This window comes from Sciurus carolinensis, chromosome 12 (genome assembly GCF_902686445.1).
Source record: "Sciurus carolinensis chromosome 12, mSciCar1.2, whole genome shotgun sequence".
Lineage (NCBI taxonomy): Eukaryota > Metazoa > Chordata > Mammalia > Rodentia > Sciuridae > Sciurus > Sciurus carolinensis.
The window spans coordinates 45,388,492-45,411,584 of NC_062224.1; the positions used below are offsets into that span (position 1 = coordinate 45,388,492).

General features: G+C 33.0%; 1 protein-coding gene across 1 annotated transcript in view; it reads left to right on the top strand.

Moving 5' to 3' along the window:
- The window catches only part of Arhgap12 (Rho GTPase activating protein 12), a 118,436-nt gene that overhangs the window by 80,418 nt on the left and 14,925 nt on the right, over window positions 1-23,093 (top strand). The window contains 4 exon segments of the mRNA XM_047520630.1: window positions 2,927-3,052; window positions 6,389-6,463; window positions 14,272-14,333; window positions 18,818-18,899. Coding sequence (XP_047376586.1) covers window positions 2,927-3,052; window positions 6,389-6,463; window positions 14,272-14,333; window positions 18,818-18,899 — 345 coding nt within the window.

A 23,093-nucleotide genomic window follows, 5' to 3' on the forward strand; every position in this document is an offset into this window, starting at 1 on the left:
AGAAACTTTTAAATATGATAAAATCCATTTGTCAATCCTCTGCTTTTGTTTCCTGAGCTATTAGGGTCCTGTTCAGGAAATGGTTGTATGTGCCAATATCTTCAAGTGTTTTCATAATGTTTTCTTGATAGTTTCAAGGTTTCAGATCTGACATTAAGATCTTTGATCCATTTTGATTGATTTTTTTTTCTTTTATACAGATCTAGTTTGTCTTCTACACATGCGTATCCAGTTTTCCTAGCACCATCTGTTGAAGAAACTATCCGGTCTCCATTAAATGTTTTTGGCATTTTTGTGAAGAATTAGTTGACTGAAGATGCATAGCTTTATTTCTAGTTCTGTGGTTTTATCTTGTTCATTGATATTTTGATGGGGATTGCATTGAATCTGTAGAACACTTTGTGTAGTATGGCCATTTTAACAGTATCTTCTCCCAATCCCTAAACATGGGAAGTCTTTCTACCTTCTGGTGTCTTCTTTAATTTCTTCCTTGAGTGTTTGTAATTTTCACTGTAGAGTTCTTTCACTTCCTTAGTGAGATTTATTTCTTGGTATGTATGTATGTATGTATTCATTCATTCATTCATTTGCTGCTATTGTGAATGGAATGAATGCTTGCCTAATTTTAGCCTCAGCAATTTCTGTGAAAAAGCTACTAATTTTTGTATGTTGGTTTTGTATCCTGATACTTTATTCAATTTGTTTTTCAATCCTAAATGTCTTGATGAAATCTTTTTAAAAATTTTCATGTTTAGAATCATATTTTCAGCATACAGGATTAATTGGCTTCCTCTTTTCCTATTTGTTTATCTTTTATTTCTTTCTTGCGTAATTTGCTCTGCTTAGAATGTCTAGTATTTTATTAAATAAGAGCAGGAAGAGTTGATGCATTGTCTTGTTCATGATCTTAAAGGAAAGACTTTCAGTTTCTCCCCTTGTATGATGTTGGCTGTGGGTTGGTTGTATATAACGTTTATCATGTTGAGGAATGATCCTTGTTTGCCTAATTTATTCAGGGTGTTTATCATGAAGGGATGTTGAATTTTTTCCAAAGGCTTTTTATGTATCTATTGAGGTGATCATGTGGTTTTTACACTTGATTCTATTTATGTGCTATGTTATGTTTATTCATTTGCATATATTGAACCATCCCTGCATCCCTGGAATGAAACCAACTTGATCTGATTTTTTTTAATTTGTTGAGTTTGACTTACAGGTACTTTATTGAGAAGTTTTGTATTTATGTTTAGAAATATTAGTTATATGATTCTGTGTGTGTGTGTATTTACCAGGTTTTGAAAGGTTTAGGAATGGTTTTTACCCTTGCCATTTTATGGAGTAGTTTGAAGATCGGTATGTTAGTTCTTTAAAAGTATGGTAAAATTCAGCAGTGAATCCATCAGGTCCTGGTCTCTTTTTCATTGAGCAACTTTATTCCTGCTTTATTAGCATTACTTGTTATTGACCTATTTAGGTGTTTTTTATCCTCTTGATTTAATTTTGGTAGGTCAGAGGTGTTCAGAAATTTGTCCATATTTTCTAGGTTTTCTAATTTGTCATATAGTTTTTCACTATATCCCCAAATGATCCTTTGAATTTTATTGGTATCTGTTGTAGTATTTTCTTTTTCATCTTTAATTTTATTTGTCTTCTCTCTCTCTCTCTCTCTTTTTTTTGGTTAGTTTAGCCAAAGGTTTGTCAATTTTGTTTATCTCTTCAAAGAACCAACAGTGTTTCATTGATGCTTTGTGTTCTTTTTATCTCATTTCGTTGATTGCTGCTTGGATCTTTATTAATACTTAACATTACTGATTTACAATTGGTTAATTTTTGTTTTCCTAAGACCTGGAGATGTATTATTACATTATTTGAGATTTCTCTTCTTTTGATGTAGGCACTCATTGCTGTAAAACTCTCCTTTTAATACTACTTTCACTGTATCCAGCAGGTTCTGGTATGTTTCTATTTTCATTCGATTCAAGGAATTTTTAAATTTCCCTCTGACTTCTTTAGTGACCCACTGTTTGTTAATACTGTGTTGTTCAGTTTTCATGTGTTCATACAATTTCTGCAGTTGCTTCTGCTGTTGTTCATTTCATTGTGATCAGATAAGTAAATAGCAAGAAATTATTACAGTATTTTTTAAAAAATTTAAAAACTTGCTTTGTGGCCAATTTTGGAAACAGTTCCATGTGCTAATGAAATAAATGTATATTTTGCAGCTGTTGGATGAAATATTATGTAGATGTCTACTAAGCCCATTTGATTTACAGTGTAAATTAGCTACTTCTTTGTTCACATTTGTCCTGTTGATCTATTTATTGGTTAAATGGGGGTATTGAAGATGCTCACTGTTACTATCTTAGGGCCTATTTCTCCCCTGATATCTATATTTTATAAAATTGTGTGTTTGTTTCATAAAATTCTGTGTTCTAATGCAAAACTCTTAAATATACAAATACTATTGTGTGTGTATATAAGCGTTATTTTAAAACCTTAAACCCAAAATTAAATTCCAAGTAGAAAGCTACCTTAAAAAATAAATTTGTCCAATGACATCCTTTTCTAAGTTATGAGTTAATATTTATTGAGAATATACTACCAGGGAAAAATGTAGTGCATTTTTATACTTCATTTACTCTTTAGAGCAACTCTATGAATGAGATGATGTTTCTGTTGTATCTGTTTTTGCAGTTGAAAAAAACTGAGATATTTTGTTAAAGATAATAGTAACTAAGTTTCTTCAGCACCAAAATCTGTGATCTTCTCAATTGTGTTACAGTGCTGGTCAAAGATAAGAAAACTGAGGCTGGAAAATTTATGGTAGTGTCATATGTTGAATTTCACCTAGTAGTCATGTGTAATTTGGAACCAGCATAGATTCTGCTTTTGTTTCTATTTATGAAGTAAATTTTGTTTTCTTTAGTACAATCCTTCAGCCCAGCAGCAAAGAGAAATAATTAAAAGTAGGAGCTTGGACAGGCGGCTGCAAGAACCAATAGTATTAACAAAGTGGAGACATAGCACCATTGTTTTGGACACCAATGACAAGGTAGGATTTTTGGGGGAAAAGCTGATGAGAATTTTGGCAGGTTCTTTGTGCATCATATTGTGCAATGATTGTAACCATTTTTGCTAATATCTTGTTTCATGTAATGTATCTGTTGTTACATATGAATTTTTGCTAAAACATTTGATTTCTTTTAAACCAACTTAAGCTTTTGATCTGTGCATATGATGAAATGTAATTGTATTATCTTCCCAATTAAATTGTCTGCCTTAGTGACTGTGTTTTTATGTATTTAGTATCAGTTTGTCATTAGGTAGGTTTTGGCCTTGAGTTTTTACATTTTTACTCATTGGACTGACTTCTTTGTGGCTTACACATTTGAACCTAGTAGGTGACAAATGTTTTCGCTCCTATCATTTTCAGGTCACACTTCTGTTATCCTTATATGTCTTCAATCTCTAGGTGGTTTCATTTAATTTTCTCCATCTTAGGGAAGACTGGAATCCTACTCTCTTTTGTTTCCCTAAATGCTGTCTATACAGAGTACTTCTTTTATCAAACTGAGAAGTGATGTTCTCACGTTGCTGAGAAGTGGTGTTCTCTGTTTCACATGGGGGATGAATTTTGGTGCAAACAGTACAAAGGACTTACTTCTTTACAATATGGTTTCATTTTGGGGATGGAGTGGGTGCTTAATATGCATTTGCAGAGTGTCAGATACCCCAGTGGGAAATGCAAAGGCAGTGGTAACACCCCCAAATTAAATATATTATTTTTAAAAGATCCTTGTCACTGAGGACTCTTTTTTTTTTTTTTTTTTTTTTAAACTGTCAGGCTTCTCTTGCAGCATCAGTAGGTTTTTTTGTATTTTTTCCTGAATTTTTTTAGGTAAAAACAAAATGAACTCTCTTAAGGCATATTTTTCTATGTTTGGATACTTCTAGTCTTATATCCTTTTATAATTAATTGATTTTAATTGCTCAGTCAAAAAAAAGTGTAGTATTTTGGTATTGTAAGTGACTATAAAGTTAGTCTTTGTATGTTATGAAGTAGACTTGTGGAACTAAAGAAATAATCTACACACATACCATATTTATAAAATGGAATTAAAGAACAGCAGTGAAAGTAGATCAGTTTCTAGCATAAGGATGTTAGGCAATTGAATCTAGAAGGCATTTTAAAGGAATGTCCTTCTTGAGTCTGTATTTTTGAACATAGGCTTGAATATATTTTTTAGGATTTAAATTAGTCTAGGCAGGTAAAATTCCTGGAAACTTGTAATACAAAAATTCATTCAACTCCAGGAATCAGATTACTGTTCAGGATATGTAGAAAGCAAGCTCTTAAACACCATATGTAATACTTGAGGGCAAAAGCCATTGTTAAACTACCTCCACTGCCTCTTCATACTAGAAGAAATAAGATGATTATTTGGTGATATATACTTAAAGTTCCTTTCTTTCTTTCTTTCTTTCTTTCTTTCTTTCCTTTTTTTGATCTTCCTTGGGATTTCTTTTCCATCTATTTCTTAAAACAACTTGTGTGAAATCCTACTACATTTCCTTTTCCAAGAATGATTGTATTGAGACCAGAGATTACTTGTTTCTAATAGAAATATATTTGGCCCCCATCTTAACACTTTGTAAATGAATTCATAGCTAATTGCTTCATTAAGTAAACTCTTTTATTTATTATTATTACCTTGTACCTTCCTAAAATAGGGTAGACTTTGAAGTTTTGAGAAAAGGGACTAAACCAGAACAAACTAGCTAATATGTAATATAAGGGATGTAGGTATATGTAATTTGAATTATGATCAAAGGAACTTAATATTGTATGGCAAGTGTAATGAAAACAGGTCCTAATTCATCTGGGAGATAACCTTGGAGGTGGAGGTAGGTGTGTATATGGCTCTGTGTATACGTTCGAGTGGATTTTTTTGTTTTTGCTTATGTATGGTTATTACTAAAACTGTTATTTGTAAATAACTATATATATACACAAATATATAAGTGTAAAATTATTTGTTGTTTATAATAGCTATAATTGTTATGCATACATCATTACTTCATTTGTGGATTTTATTTCTGTAGAACTGACAGTGCTTTTAAAAAATGTCAGAAGTGCCTTTCATTTTATTCAATTACTTAATTTCTAATTAGTGAACCATAAATCTTTCATTTTTCTCAGACTTCTTTAATAATAAATATTCTTGTAGAAGTCAAGAAATTGAGGATGTCAGAAAAAAATTAGTCTAAATGAGATTTGGGCAATAAGTTTAATTCCTTCTTGTAGAGACATTTTTGTAAATTTTAATATTTTCTCCACTGATAGTGTGGACTTTAGGTTTAATTTAACATTGTCCCTTCAAAGGTTTCCCTGTGGACTTTCATTACTATGTGGAGTTAATGGTTTTTGCATTGTTACTTAAGACAAATTCTAATTTGTTCAGTATCTTTTCCAATTTTATAAGCACAGAAAACTGGAATGATAGAAATGAGATGAATATTTGAAGGCATTATTTGATTTGATATAAAAATTGATAATAAGTATTGGCAAATAGTTTTTCTAAGAGCTGTTACTGGCTAAAGTAAAATTTCACTTTACAATTTCCAAATATTCCTGTAGGTATTTATACCTACCATATCAATATGAAGTTGGTTTGGTGACTTAATATATATTTATCCACAAGAGTTTAGATTTTAATTATTTTAAGCGTAGTTAATTTAGTTGGGCATGGTAGTGCACACGTGTAACTCTTAACTACTTGGAAGACCTAAGCAGGAGGATCGAAAGTTTGAGGCTAGCCTGGGCAACCTAGCAAGACCATATCTCACAATAAAAGTTTAAAACCCTGGGAATGTAGCTCAGTGTTAGAGCATTAGCCTAGCATGTGTGGGGCTCTGGGTTTAACCCCAATACTGGGATAAAAAAAAAAATCAAACTGATGTGTAACATAATTTTAAGCCAGTATTTATCATTTGTTTTGAGTAATTCCATGACCATTATTTTAATTAAATAAGCTAATTGCTAGGGCTGGGGTTGTGACTCAGTGGTAGAGCGCTTGCCTAGCATGTGTGAGGCACTAGGTTTGATTCTCAGCACCACATATAAATAAATAAAAAATAAAGGTGCATTGACTAATAAAAATTTTTTTGAATGAATTGCTACAAATTTTGCTGTATTTCATAAATTTTTAATAACATCTGTAGTTTCCAAGGCAGTATTCTGTGAGTTTTAGAGCTGAATACAGGAAGGTAAAATAACAAGGAAAAAAATTTTTCTCAGACTATTTTTTTAAGCTCTCCCACTATGAGTACAGGGAAAAATAGATTTATATAAGCTAGAGTAACTTTGTTCATTACTTATTTCTTGTAGGAATCTCCAACTGCCTCAAAACCCTGCTTTCCTGAAAATGAATCTTCTCCCTCTTCACCAAAGCACCAAGATCCAGTTAGTATGATAGAAACATACAGTATTATATGTAGTTCAGTTATTTCAATTAGTTTCAATAAATTGGTTTCTCTGAATATAATGTTTAAATATATCTTGGGATCTTATTGATAGGATAGCCCCCTTTTGTGCAAAATAAAACATGATTGATTTATATACCATATTTTACGTGACATATTTATATTTGTTTTTTAAAAATAAATATAAAAATTCCCAAAGGATACTATCGAATTATACTTTTCTTCCAGGTGCAGTGGCACCTGCCTGTAATCCCAGGCTAAGGCAGGAAGATCAAGTTAGAGGGCAACCTTGGCAATATAGCAAAACCCATTTTAAAATATGTATGTAGCTCAGTGATAAAACACTCCTGTGTTCAACCCCAGTATTGGGGGTGGGGAGGAAGGAGAGACACACACACACACACACACCCCTTTTTTCCCCTCAGACCAGCAGTCTAAGGTAAGAAGCATCTTCCCCCACTTCTAATGAGCATAGATACCCTTCTTTTTCTGTGCTGTAAAGTTCATTGCTCAGTCTGTGCCAGGTGAATATTGGTGATAATGTGTATCTGTTGCCAAATTTCCTTCAAATTCTCTTCTGTCACCCATCTAACTTGAACAGTTTTACTCAATCTCTCCTTTCACTCACTCGCAGTCTGCCTTCTCATGCTGATCCTGCTGTTGCCCTTTGTTGACTTCCTTGCTGTTTAGAATTAAGCCTAAAGTTTTTCGCAAGGACGGACGGTGCGTGCTCTGGCTCTTGACTGCTTCTCCAGCCTTATCTCATATTTCTCATATTCTCATCTTCCCTTCTTTCTCGTTTTTCTCCTGCCCCATTGTCTTTTCTCAGTCCCTCAAGGGAGCCTGCTTTTCATCTCCAGGCTGTTGAACATGTTGTTTCCTCTGCCCACTTAACATTTCTTTCCCACATCTTTGCCTGGTCAACTTCTGTTCATTTTATTAGGGCTCAGTTCAAACTTTGCTTCTTTAGAGAATTAGAATAAAATCCTCTGGATTAGATAAGGTTTTCCTTTTTTTAGTATTGAATTATATTTTAGTTGATTTCATAAAAAAAAGTAACTCTTTTCATTACTACTCTCCTATAGGAACCTCTAACTTCATCATCAGGTGTCATCTTCAGGAGCAGAGTATCTCCAGTTATCTACTACAGGGCCATATAACAGTTGCTCAATGAATATTCATTGAATGAATAAATGAAACTAAAGCTTTTTAAAAGACATTTTTATCATTACTTTCCTATTTTATGAAGTTATGATAGACTATTATTTTTTAGTCAGACTTCAACATGTGGTCCCTATCCACATGTTGTATACATTTCCTTCTTTTCTTATTTTTAATTGGTACTTAGTAGTTGTACACATTTACTGGATACAATATGATGTCCAAAGTGTACATTGAGTAATGATCAAATCAGGGTAATTAATATATCTACTCAAACTTTTTTTTTTTTTTTAAACATTTCTAACATTGGCTCAATCTCCCTGTGTGGGATGGGCCTTGCAGCCAAGACCTGTACCTCTTTAAAAATTAACTCTTAAGGAGGTCATGTCATGCTAGTCTCATGTAATAAAAATGGTTTTCTCTTTATTTGTGAACTTCCAAGTCATGTATTGCATCAAATAAGTACAAGTTATTGCAGGTACCCCAAGTCTCCCTACTAGATTTTAAATACAAGATCGATAGGAACTACATGTTTTTACTTTTTATCTTCTGTGTTACCTTTTTTTTTTTGGGGGGGGGGTGCTGGGGATCGAACCCAGGGCCTTGTGCTTACAAGGCAAGCACTCTACCGACTGAGCTATCTCCCCAGCCCCTCTTCTGTGTTATCTTAACACAATATTGGGTCCATAAACATGATTTTAGTTTTGCCAAGAATTACTGTATGAATCTAAGGCACATTGTTACTACAATACTTTTAATATGTCAGTCTGTCTTAAAAAGCAAAAAAAAAAAAAAACCCTTTGTAACTTATTTTAAATAAAGGTAATATACAGTTTTCTTTTTATAGATGCATTTTGATAAAAAGGAATTTCTAGGCAATCATAAATCTTCTACATGGAGTTTCATAGGATTGTTTGCAAATTATTTCCCCACCCTTTTATTCATTTTCTAAAGATAGCATCTAGACAGACCTTCCTGGACTCATGGTACCCTCTGATGGCCATCACAGGGAACTACCTCACCAGTGTTTCTTCCATGGCCTACGACCATTCTGTTCTCATGTAAACAAATGGCATTCTTTTCAGTCCTGGGTACTTCTCTTCTTCCATACATATTGTCTTAGCCTCCCTCATCTAGTCTTGCCCCTTAGATTTGTCATTCCTCCTTGTGCCTCAAGTACCCTCCTCTCTGGTTGCTTTGCTTCTACCTAGTCTTACCCCTCTCCTGCTCTTATCCAGTTATTACTAGGAGATATTTTCCTCCTTTTTCTTTGTAAGTTAAAATAGGGGTTTGAATAAAGGCTTAGTGATAAGAAAAAGGAAATTACAAATTTAGAAGTGAAAATTATACCTTATCCAGTTAGCTACCTGATGTCACCTTAAAGTCTCAACAAATTGCCCATCTACCTCTTTAGTGTCTTCTAATTAAACAAAATTTAAATTCTGTTTTTAAATGCATTATTAATTTCATAGTCCCTTAAAATACTTTTTGAAATAGGCAGTATATAAACATCTTGAAGAACTAATAACATTTTTCTACAATATGAATTAAATAGGCTCTGTGGGCTGACCTAATGCCGGGGTCTAGCCCTAGCAGGGGTCGGGGGTCCTCGGTGGATGGGAGGCGTCAGCACGGTGGAGAAACAGCACACAGGGACACCAAGTGTTCTGAGGCTGAATCTGTCTTTATTTTTTCTGCCAGCCTTTTTATAGATATTTTTCTTTAGTAATGATTATATCATTTTTGGTTAGTTTAAAACAAGAAAAACCTTCAAAAGTACAAACTATGCTTCTTCTCAAAGTACACATTCTCTCTGTATGACAGCCCAGACCAAAACAATCTTATTTCCCAACTTGATTAAAACAATCTTGTCTCCCAGTTAAACTGAGGCACCATGATCTGCCTGCCTTTAACCTTCAGAACAAACACGTTACTAGGTTTTCTGAGAAACCACCCCCACCATGAACTCCAGTGTTTAACAGTGAAAAGTTTTTATTAAAGGGCAAAGAAATCATATTATAGTTAATATTTAGTCTATTTTAATTTCACACGACGGACTACAATCTTACTCTGATTCTCAAAGAATTAGACTAAACATAGGAAAAGCACAAATCATATTCATGACTAACCTAAATGTTTTTATTATGTAAAGTATCTCTAGAATCAACTATTGAAACTAAGAAAGCAGCAAAGGCTAAACACCGCATCCAAGCTCAGAGGACTGCCTCTTTATCCATCTATTATTATACTAAAGCAATCACAGGCTCCTTTAAACTCAAGCACAGCCACAATTGTTTATTTTCATATCTTTTATCTATGTACTACTGCCAGATTTTTATTGTGCGCTATTTTGTGTCCCAATACAGTAAAACTTTCCCAATGTTTTTCCAGTAAGTTTCTAAATAATATATTGATTATTAATATTAAAAAGCAACTACACCTGGAGACATGCCACGCCTATGGCCCCCAAGAGGGAGGACAATCAACAGAACTGTGTCCAGTGTTGAGTTCTTTATTCAACAGACCGTGTCAAGTGTCGGAGTGGCAGGAAATAGATGCAGCACCTAAGAAGCTGTTCTTTATTTGTCCCAGTGTACCCTTGAGAATATGCACTTAAAAGATCCCAATTACTAAATACTGAATGATTTGGAAACTTGAGCTTGTGATTTTTGCCTTCCATTTAGAGTACTAAAATGTGTTAACCATTTTGGAGAAAAACACATTGTAACTCTTTTAAATAAGATTATTAGCAGATAAATTTGCTGTTTCTTTCACTGAATATTAAAAGCCTTTTTAAAGAAAATTTGATTCAAGTATTTAACTTTTTCTAACACTGACCCTTTGATTTTTTTTGTGTGTGTGTGTGGTAAAAATCATATAAAATTATCAGCCATTTTAAACGGTACCATCTCATGGTATTTAGTATATTCACAGTGGTTGTAACTATAACAGCTATTACTTCTGTGTGGTTACAGGACATTTTCATCACCCCAGAAGGAAACCCATACACGTTAATTATCCCTCCTCCCTTTCCCCTACCCTTCATAACCACTAGCCTGCTTTCTATCCCTGTGGATTTAACCTGTTCTGCGTGACTCCTCACACTTGATTCTTTTTTAGCACTATATCATTATACAGGTTTGGTTATTATGTTATAAAAAGAATCTTATTACATGACCAACTAAAGGTAAGGATTTTGATGACCTGTATGGATTTTGGTATTTAGTAATTTTTAGCCTACTTTAGGGAATGTTTATTTTACTAAATGAAATTGATTAGAAATTTTGGAGCCTGCAAAGTGGTCATGAACCTTTGACATTTTTCTCAGATTAAGATAATTGAAATTTTATTCTTGGCTTATTAGGACAGGATAATTTTATTATAAACTTTTTGATTAAAATTTAACCATAGTTGACTAGTCCTTATTAAAACATTTCTGTTTATTTTCAATATGAAGTTCACTTTGTAGTATCAAATATAGTTAAGCTACCATAGTCAAGTATAAATTTGGGCATATTTTACAAGATTTAAGATATTTTTATGTTGTTATCTTAGTAGGAAACAAATACATTAGTAGATTTTGAATCATAGTATGTAGTAAAAGTATACCAAGTAGTATGAAAATTTTTAAAAATGGGTCTAATTTGGGGAAATATTTTTTCTAAATCTCTTACCTATATACCCAACATATATTATTTATATATGTCAAATTTAAGCACTTTTGCTGAATTTAAAAACTTTGGTATTTAAAAGTTAAGGTTTTGTTTATTGGTCACTGATCATCTCTTATGTTTCTTTCATGTTACAGCACTATTAACTTGTTGGAAAATTACTTCAAAGAATGCATACTGAATACTAACTACATGCTAGATGCAGTCCCAAGCACTGGTCATACACTGATGAACATAACAGATGTGGTCCCAACTTGTGGCCTAGTGAAATAGACAGTGGACAAAAATATGTACACAATAATACTTTACATTAAGTGTCTCATAGTCCAATTTGGCTGCTGTAAAAAAAACAGCTATAAACACAATAGCTTGTTAAAATTAGAAATTTATTTTCATAGTTCTGGAAGCTCAGAAATCCAAATCACTGCTAGATTTGGTGTCTGCCAAGACCCCACTACTTGGTTCTTAGATTAGTACCTTCTTGGTCTGTCCTCACATAGCAGAAGGGACAGGGGTTCCTTTTACAAGGGCCCTGATCCCTATCATGGGACCCCAACCTCATGATCCAGTTACCTTCCGAAAACCCCACCTCCAAGTACCATCACGTTGGAAATTAGGTTTCAGGGTATGAAATTTGGGGGATATAAACATACAGTCTCTACTAAAGTGCAATGAGGGAATCAAACTGGGACGGTAGTAAATAATGGCAGATTACTTACTAGTTAAAAGAAAGGGAGGAACAACTTAAGAATGGTCAAGGAAAGATTCTCCGAAAAAGTGACCTAGAAACTAAGATCCCTCCATCTTCCTAGTTGTTCAAGCTTGGCATTTTACCCAGAATCCTTCCTTTTCAAAATCCGCACACCCAGTTCCTATCATCTTTGCTTTTTAAATTTCTCTTGAATTTGGCCCCACTTTTCTCTGTCACTGTCATTGCTGTAGTTCAGGCCTTTGTCTTTTCTTATAGTAATTATTAGAATATCATTCTGGTTGGTTCCCAGTCTTGCCACTCTAGGCTATTGTTTCTGAACTGTCTCATTTCTTGCTCTTCTCCATCTTACCCCATATTTTCAGGGAAATTAAAGGCCCTCAAACATGATAGATTCTCTAGCTTCCATGCCTTTTTACCATTTATTTTCATCTCATATTGCTTCTATCCTGCTAGCTTCTACTCCTTAGCTCCAGGGTCTGCTTTTCTAGGAAACTGTGTCTGATTGCTTTCTCTCTCTATGTAATTCTTATAGCACTTAATACATTGTACATTCTTTTGTGTGTGTGTGTGTGTGTGTGTGTGTGTGTGTTTTGTACATTTGGATGTGGCAAATTTTATTTTAATGGATGTTTAAATTTAGAGTGTTTAATTGAGAGCATTAGTACTTGGGTCTTGATCCATGTTGAGAATTTGGTAAAAGTTCTGTACCCTTTTGAACAATTTGTATACATGAACAATTTTGCACTGCTTTCCGATCATCTGTCGATACAGGTGAGAGCCCCCCCATGTAGATAATTTCTCTTGTCCTTAGACTGTCATCCATTTTTCTTCTAGTTTTGATGCCTGCATATCCTTCCTGCCTTTGTATATTTTACACAATTTCAGCAATGACCTTTTTTTTATGACCATAATTCCTACCGCTTTGTCCTTTCCAATTCCAGTTCACATAACCAGTGCCTGGCTACTTATGTTAATGTTGTTACTTAGTTCCCCTATCTTTGAAAGATTTTCCTCTTGCTTCTAAGGGAGTAGGAACAGTAAATTGAGAATGATTTTATTTAATATCTCTTACATTCTTAATTTGTATAACTGATGTTGATAGGCAAGAGTTCTTATGAAAAGTATCAGACTTGCATATCTAAGGAAATCATATAGCTATGCTTTATGGAAAAAATTAGTGTAAACTACATATAGGTTATTTATGAGTTCTCACTATACCAAAAAAAAAAAAAAGTGAATTAGCTAACAAGCTTTTTGACTTTATCCATGGATAGTGAGATTTTATAAGACTGAAACTTTCAACATTTTCTTTAGATATATTGGGAAAATACTCAATATTTTATTTTTCTCCTATATTAATAAAAGATTTATATTTTCTGATTAAGGTACATTAAAAATATAGGTGAAGAATCAAATTCTGAATCAAGAATATTTTTTATTTGTAAATGTGTGTGTGTGTTTCAGTTTAAAATTGTCACATGTACATATAAGTACTTACTAATGATAATTTCTATAGTTGCAAACACATTTTGATTAAAATCACTTGAATATAGGATGCTAAGGCAGTGAGAAGGTGTGAAGATACTTTTTCATTTTCATCTGGAAGAATTTTAAGATAACATTTAATTGGTATAATGACTTTTGCCTTCATAGAATCTGATGATAAAGTTTGTCACTGTTTTTGGCCTCACTTAGCTAATCTAATTTTTTCAAAGCCCAGCTTACCATGTAGTGTGTTTAATAAAGTGTTGAGATTTTTATGCCACATTAAAGCCAATTCTATGCAGAATACCATTTACTTTTGGGAAATTTATTAAATAGTAGCTGCATTTGTTCTACCTAGTTATTTTTATATTCTAACAGTATGTTAGCATATTAAATATGTTTTTCACGTTTTCTATTTTTTGTGTGATATTTATCATTATGGCATTGTTTCACTTTCTTTGAATAAGAAAATTAAATCATTTTCCAAGGGCTGACTTATTCATATGAAAATCTAATTTGATAGCAAACTACTGTGACTATATAGAGAGGAAATGTCTAATTATAAGATCATCGAAAATAACTTTAAGTATTAGATAACCATATTACTAATGTATTCTAGAACTAAGCATCTTAACTGACTAACCTTTTCTTTCAAGCTAATTTTTTAGATTACCAGATCTTTTTGGTTTGGTGGTATATTAGAACTTGACATCACTGTCTATGTGAATGGTATATAAACAATATTACTCTGTTCCATAGGGTCAAGAGAAGTATGGATTGTTAAATGTAACAAAAATTACTGAACATGGGAAAAAGGTTCGGTGAGTACACAAATCTTTAATGTTCTTACGTGATTCTGCTGATTGAAATAAATGAGAAGTTGTAATTGTATTCCAGTAGAATTAATTAAAAGGTTCAGAAGAATCTCTTTCTTTTTCAGGGGAGGGGTACTGGCGATTGAACTCAGGGGCACTCAACCACTGAGGCACATCCCCAGCCTTATTTTCTTCTTTTTATTTAGACACAGGATCTCACTGGGTTGCTTAGTGCCTCACTTTTGCTGAAACTGGCTTTGAACTCGCCATCCTCCTGCCTCAGCCTCCTGAGCCGCTGGGATTACAGGCGTGTGCCACCACACCCAGCAAGGTTCAGAAGAATTTCTAACCATGTGTTTTCTAGTGTAATTATGTAAGGTTGCTATAAAATGTATGAAACATTTCCTTTGTCATGGCATATTTCTCAAGTAATTAAATTCAGAGATAATAGGGAAGAGGATTTAGGAAACATTCACTTTCTTTGAATATTATTGTTTTCCCCCCAGTAAGCAATAAATGCAGATGGTGAAAAACAAAGGTACTCTGTCCTGTGAGAAGTCAGTCATCCAGCCACCACTTCCTCTCTCCAGAGGCAACCAGTTCTGAGTCTCATGAGTTTTAGAGCTTTCCTCCAGACATAGGATATATATATAGACGTTCGTATGTACATAGATTAAGTTTTAAACATAGTCTTTTTACAATTTATCTTGAAGATGGTTTTGTTTCATTGCATTTATAGCTGTCACATTATTTTTAACTACAGCATAGTTATATGTTCTCTGGTTAATAAATAAAGGTTAAATTAATAATGGCATAGTTATAACATCATTAATGTAACCTTTGTTTATTTGCAAGAATGTAATAACTATGTGTATTGGTTGACATTTAGGATGCTTACAATTTTTGCTGTTATAAATAAGACTATACATAGCATTTTACATAGTTCCTTTTACACATAGCATATGCAAAGTCATTTTGATGGAATGTATCAAATTGTGCTCTAACATCTTGAATCATTTCCTGTCCCCAGTAGCAGTGCATTTTTTCACACAATCTGCTAGTTCCATATGTTGTAGGGTTGGTTCGTTTGGTATTGCAGATTGAACCCAGGGGTGCTTGACCATATCCCCTGACATTTTTTATATTTTACTTAGAAACAGTTGCTTAGGGCCTCCCTAAGTTGCTCAGACTGTCTTTGAACTCATGATCCCCCTACATCAACCTCCTGAGCTGCTGGGATAATAGGCATGCACCAACACACTCTGCATCCCTCCCCCCATTGTGAAATCTTCTAAAATGTTATGATTTTATAGTCAAAATGAAATCAGTCTGTTAAAGAAAGAGTTCTAAATTTACAAGTAGTTGAATTTTTATGTTTTAATTGAACTGTTTTAGTCAGATTGCTGTTGTAAGTTTTAAGTGCTCTGAAGTAGCATTTATGCAATTATGTGTTCCTCAGACTGTTCCTTGGTAGAATTCATTTATGAAATTGATCTTTGTTTTTCTTTCTCTCTATTTTAGCTGTATGTAATACACATAACTCTATGGCCACTTTCTCTGCTTTTTATTTTATTCCCCACTACCAACCACCTTATGATAAATAGTCTTTTAGACGTTCCACTTGTTTTTTAATACTTTTTTTGTAATTTTTTGTTTTACTCAGCATCCTTTTCATCATCTTCAAATGTATTTACATGGAGTTGAGTAAAATTGTTATTTTAATCTCCCATATACTAGTGGTTTTCAAGCTTTTTGGTCTGAAGACACCTTGAAACTGTTAAAAATTATTGAGTATTTCTAAGGGCATTTGTGTAGGTTATATCTATGTGAGAGATTAAAATGAGAAATCTTTAAAAATAACCTATTACAAATTAATACAAATAACTTTTTATGAAGAAAAAATTCTGTATTTTCTAAGAAAAAAGAATTCCATGAAAAGAGAAGCATTATTTTTTCATTTTTGCAAATCTTTAGTATTTGACATAATAGAAGATGGTAGAATTATTCTCTGCTCTTCTTCTCTGCTTAAAGTCTTTTGTGACATCTATTTTGGTTAGAGTACAAGAAAGTAATCCTTCCTTACATGGTATAATTATGTATATTTTCCTGTTACACCAAAACTCTACAAATGTTAGTTTTCTAAAGGTTCTTTTCAGTGAAGACTGAAAAACTTACCAAACTTTCATATTCAGCTACATTAAAAACCATTAGTCTTTATTGCATTCAAGTGGATTTTTACCTGTGCATAATTTTATAGTATTTTCTTGGGCACTTGGAAATACTTTTTCATTGAGTTGCTAATTTTTCTAATCTTTACACATTTTATTTTGTACAAAGAATCACAAAAACCATTATATTTTGGGAAATTTTCAAAATCATAATTGCAGTGTGCCATGTTCTCCAAAATCCTTTCTGAAGCTTTAATTGTGTGTATGTGTGAGTGTGTGTTAAAAAAACACATTGTTTTCCACCTTAACCATTTTAAGTGTATAGTTTAGTAGTACATGTGGTTATGTAATGGATCTCTAGGACTTTTTCATCTTATAGCACTGATACTCTACCCACTAAATGCTAACCCCTCTACTCTCCTCCTCATCACTTGGTGAGCACTTTTTACTGTGTAAAAAATCGTAGGATTTTGACTATTTAGATATGACATATGAGTAGAATCGTACAGTATTTATATGTTTTGGAACTTATTTATTGGCATCTTGTTCTTGAGATTCATCCATGTTGTTGAAAGTTTTAAGTTTTTATTGTCAACAAACACTAGGATTTGTTTTCTTTGAGGTTACAGACTCATTTCATAGTGGAAATATGCTAATTTAAGCATTTTTTTATGGTAGCATGCAGTAGATGATATTCTGAGATTGTAGATTTACAAATAAAAATAATTCCTTTCAAAATATCTCAAGATTGTCACACAGTGAAATAATAAAATAGGAATATAACAAAATGGTGTCTCAGTAAGCACCAAATAGATCTATTATGTCAATATCAATGAATGCAAATGAACCATACTCATCTGTTGAAACGAAAAAATACTCAAATTGAAACATAAAGCATAACCCAATTAAATACTATATATAAAAGAAACACCTAAAACGATTCAGAAAAGTTAAAAAAAAAATAAGGACATGTCAAGATATAGAAAGTAAAGAAGGAATATTAATTGCAGACAGAGTTCTAGTCTAGAGAGAAAAGCATTAAACATCACAGAGGTGGCCACTATAAAATGAAAGAGCATCACAGTAGATCAACAATGAAGATCTAATCATAAGGAATAGCCATTTACCAACTAAAGTAGCATTAACAACCATAAACAAAACTATGGAAAATAATGGAAAAATAGAGTAGTAATTGATTTTATTTATTTCATTCCTCTTAAGCCCACAATGATCAAACAGATATAAAAAGTATTAGGTCTATTGACAGGTATTAAATTCTATATTCTGAATATAGAAAATAAACCTTCTTTTGAGTCCCTATATTGTTTTCATAAAACTGACCATGTTTGTCTATAAGGAAACCCTAATAAAGTCTTAGTGTTCATGGATTTCATAACTTCCAGCAACTGAATTTCCTTATAAGCTAATTTTAATTTATTTTTCTATATGCAGTCATACATGCTGTTTGAAAAGTAGTTTGCTAGGCTTGCAATAGATATAAGAGTAAATGAAACACTGTTTACAGCTCCAATGGAAGAGATATTTAAGCAAAACTCTGTAATACAGAGTTAAAGATAATGAAGGGGGAGGTTGAATGGTATAACACTGATCAGCTTTAAAGTTCTAGATAAGAACAATGGTAATAGCCTATTCAGTGTGAGTGTACTTGAGTCCTGGAAATAGGACAATTCTAGAAAAACTGCATATGTGCAGAAGTGTTAACATTGGTTACCTTTGGAGTGTGGATTGAAGAAGAAACAGAGGCCTTTTCCTTTATACATGTCTATATTCAGAGTTTTTCCATAGCTGTGTTATCTTTGTAGTTCATGAAATTTTTAAAAAATCTAAAAAATAATAATTTCAGTGACCAATCAATGCATAATTTATTATATGTTTATAATGTACCTAGTCTTTACTGCCCCTTTGGGGAAAGGAGATAACCAAGAAATATAAAACAGTCTGTATCTGTAAAGAATTAGGTGAATGAGATAATAAGCATGTATGATTTTTAATTATATGGAATAAGTTCTTACCAAATATGTTCTTAGTTGGTGATTTAAAAAACATTAACATCCTTGATCCCACTGTGCTCTATTAGTTCCACGTGAAAATAATTAGATATTTTGGTATAGTTATTCTGATAATTTAAATTTCTGATCAAATTCATTTGTTTAGAGGCCTTTGTGATCAGGTTGGAACCATAAATGTCTGTAAATTCTGTTAGCATCATATCCCCACTAAAGGTAATTAGAATGTCAATAAAGGAATTTGGTTAGAAGAACCAAACATTGGCGCTTTAATTGGTCATTTTTGTAATTGCAGAAAGAACTGGTTGTCTTCTTGGGCAGTATTGCAGGGTTCATCTTTACTTTTTACCAAAACTCAAGGAAGTAGCACAAGTTGGGTAAGTTTTTCTCTCTAAAATTGTGTGAATTATTTGTGTTATGCCTGGATTTTTCAGTAAGTTCCAGAGTTCTTCTAGTTACAGTATATATACATATAAAAATAAATGAAGTTTTCTAGACGATGCATTTTGACTTGTAAGAGAAAGAAGAGGGCTAATTAGAGAAGTCTAATTAGTTGTATTATTTAAATCAGTAGATTCAGTTTTATCCATTGAGCTGAAGTATGGACTTGATAGAACCAAGACATTCTTGATTCATTTGTAGAATGTTAAACCTTTTCTGTCTCTATTTCAGGTGTTTAGTCAGAAAATTAAGCAGTAATTTGGCAAGTTCCACCTTCTGTTGTGATCTGACCCTTGTGTCAGTGTCTGTGTATAAAGTCAGGAAAAAAAAAAAGAAATGTCACCTCTACTTTGGGGATTTTGACCCTTGTTTTGTATATTTGAGTGTTTACTATTGTTATTACTCCACTCATTGTTAATACAAATACTAAAAATAATAATTTGTGGCATGTAATTGCAAAAATTTTTTGAATGCTTAACGTGCGTCAGCTGTTGTCCTAATTACAGAGGATTTTGTATATTTTATCCTCTTAACTCTGGGACAGCTCTTTTTTTTCCTCATGTCCCTCCATCACAGAAAAGAAAGTGAGGTATCAAAAGATAAATAACTTGCTTAAGGTTTTAAACTACTATGAGCAGGTTTGGGTTTAGAACTTTGCTATTTTGTCTCCAGAGTCCATGCTCTGGATATTTCTAAAAATTTTTAGTAATTGAGTTTGAAGTGTTCAAATAAAATTTAAATTGAAAGTATTCTAAATGTATTTGGTATGCTTCATATCCTACCTTACCAACATTTTCATACAATTACAGGACCTATGGATCATAAGATGATGAAAGAGACATTAATTTATAAAATTCACTTCCTTTTTTATTTTTTTTTTTATTTTTTTTTGCGGTGCTGGGGATTGAACCCAGGGCCTTGTGCTTGCAAGGCAAGCACTCTACCAACTGAGCTATATCCCCAGCCCTCACTTCCTTTTTTAATGGAACCGTGTAGCATTGTTCTGAACCATGAATGCCATAAAGCATGCTACTTCTCAACTACTCTGACATGGCAACCTAAAAATACAAGCTGACCATGAGTGTGAACATTCTAGAATATTTCTTCTGTTTTGCTTTACTAATCCTTTGATTTGCTCTCTGCCCAGTACAATGGAAATGAACTATGTTATACTTTCATATTAAAAAATTGAAATTTTGACTTGATTTATCTTAAAGTAGATTGATAATTATGTCCTCCTTTTCTCTGAGGTAAAGCATATGGTCTTTTTTTGTTTGTTAATGCATTTCTAGAGGAATGTGTAATTATTTCTTCCTTCCTGTGGCTCAACATTTATTTGAAATTGAGGGAAGAAAATGTGAAAGAAAAGGAATGAATAATTAGAGATTAATAAATAAAAACAAAATACCTGAAACAAACTATAATTGCCACTTATTTGATAATTACTAATATTTAAAGATTGAAGATTATGGTATATAAAATAAAGCAAGTAGATAAAGCAGTGTGGTAAACAAGGCGTATCATTGTAGATAGCCAGGTTTGTATGTGATTTAAAAAATGAAAACTTCTTTTTAAATATAAAGATACCAAGTTAATATCCAGCACATAATCATTTGTAGAGAATGTTTGCATTTTATGTAAAGTTTTCACTGTAGAACTCCTTATGTAATTCAGAACTCATAAATGGCATTAATGCTGATTAAGTTGCAAGGTCTACTTAGCTTCTAAAGGTGTGTTACTGTGTTACCATGTGGCAGTAGTGAAACAAAAGTTTAAAATTCACTAAGGTAGGCAATTTTGAAATTGTACAATATTTTATGAATTTTTAGTTTTAGAGGTTCAAATATTTACCTATAAATGAAATTTTATTAATATTGTTATATTTAAAATATAATTTCAGGTGTACATTAATAAAACACAGCTGTACTGTTTTGTAATCTCAATAAATACAAAACAGATTTAGGATGTGGTAAAATACTTGGTTTTATAGTCAATTCTTAATCTTTATTTTTATGGCTCATTTTCCAGACTGCCTTGCTTTACCATTCTCGTATATTAAGGGAATGAAGACTAAGTGTTCTATAAAAGCCGAGTAATATTAAATAAAAACTATGAGTGAAGTAGCCAGGCATGGTGGCACACGCCTATAATCCCAGCAGTTCAGAAGACTGAGGCAGTAGGATCACAAGTTCAAAGCCAACCTCAGCAATTTAGTGAGACCTGGTCTCAAAATACAAAATAAAAAGAACTGGGGATGTAGGTCAGTGGTAAAGCGCCACTTGTTCAATCCCTGGTACCAAAACAAAACAAAGCAAAACTATGTTATTGTATGTAATGTGCTTTGGTAAATTCTACATTCAGTAAATACCAAAAGTTGAAATATGCAGGATGCTTCTTAACTCTGGAATTGGAATGTTTAAAAGGATTTGAAAGAAATCTAGCTTTGTTTCTCTGCTTGGTCACCAACTAGATCTAGTGTAGGCAAACTATACCCTATTTCTACAGTAGAATCACATCTTACTTGAGGATGAGAGTCTAAGGCTAACATAAAGACAAAAGGACAAAAATTAGCTGTAGTGAAAACTGTTGAGTATCCCATCCCTTAAGAAGGTGATAGAATGAAGCTGATCTTCATCAGGGGCAGTTTTTCCTTCAGTGTCCTTCATTTGAATTTGGATGGCTTATGTTAAGTGGCCACATTTTAAAAATTAATTCATACTTAGTATAAAAATCTTAAGAACCAGGCCCCGTGACTCATGCCTGTAATCCCAGTGGCTTGGGAGACTAAGGCAGGAGAATCCCAAGTTCAAAGCCAGCCTCAGCAATTTAGCAAAGCCCTAAGCAATTTAGTGAGACCCTGTCTCTAAATAAAATACAAAAAGAGCTGGGGATGTGGCTCAGTGGTTAAGTGCCCCTGAATTCAATCTCTAGTACCAAAAATTGAAAAACAAAAAAATTACCCTGGGTGCTCCACTTGAAGAAATAGCAGGTTCAAATCTTCTGCTTACTCCGGAACATGTGTTCAACGATAGAATGCTGAGTAAAATCACCCACCCATTCAAAATGCAATTTTTTTTTTTTTTAACATTTCATGCTCTCTTTTCAGAGAATGGATAGTTAGAATTGAGTAAATGAAATACACATCTGTTCTCTCCAATTCTACTTTACAAGATAAATTTTACTCAGATGCTATATTATCCAAGGACCTTTCCTTCTCATTTGGAATAGTTTTCTGGAAAATATTAAGTTACCCACCAGATCATTTTATCAGTAACATAAATTTGTAGTTGTTGTTTTTTTTTTTTTTTTTTTTTTTTTCCGTGTCATTTCACCTCAGAAATGTGGGCATGTAATTTTTTTTTTTTTTTTTTTCCAGACAACAAGCATAAAAGCCTTTAGTGCTGTGGGCCTTGTATTAGGACTTGGGGGTTTAGAAGTACATAACATGGTCCCTGTCTTCAGTGCTTATAATGCAGTGGGGAAAACTGGCAATGTATGTTGTGCTCCCTTTCAGTTATCACTCATATCCTTAAGAATTAAAAATCATCCCATAAATATCAGTAGTGATTCAAACATTCATTTATACATGCTTTCAAATTTCTAAAAATGTCCCCTCTTTGAGCCAGATAATTCTTTGTTGTAGCGGGGTTGTCCTATGTATGACAGTGTATTTAATAGATGCCTAGCACTCTCACTTCTACTTGTGAGAACCAAAAATATCTCTGGACATTGCCAGATGTCACCTAAAGGAAAAAATCACTTATGTCCTAGAGGAAGGGGAAGGCAGGCTAGATGGTAAAAACTACTTACTCCCAAGAGATGATTTTGAAGGGGATACCAAGGAAAGTTGCTCATCTGGTCACCAGAGGAAGCTCAGAGGTTTCTGAGCAGGCTGCTTAGCAAGATGGTAGGAGAACCAGATGTGAGCCCTTTCTGTTACCCCTCAAGTATTCTGTTGTGAATATAGGCTAAGACATTTCTGTTTAGATAAATCCTATAAAGCATGAATATATAATAACAAAGTCAGAAAATACTTTCAGATAAATTCTAGTACTTCTGCAAAAAATACCTGTAAGTTTTAGCTTTGCTGGTATTGTGTCTGCTTATAGAATTGTATTCTTGTCCTCTCT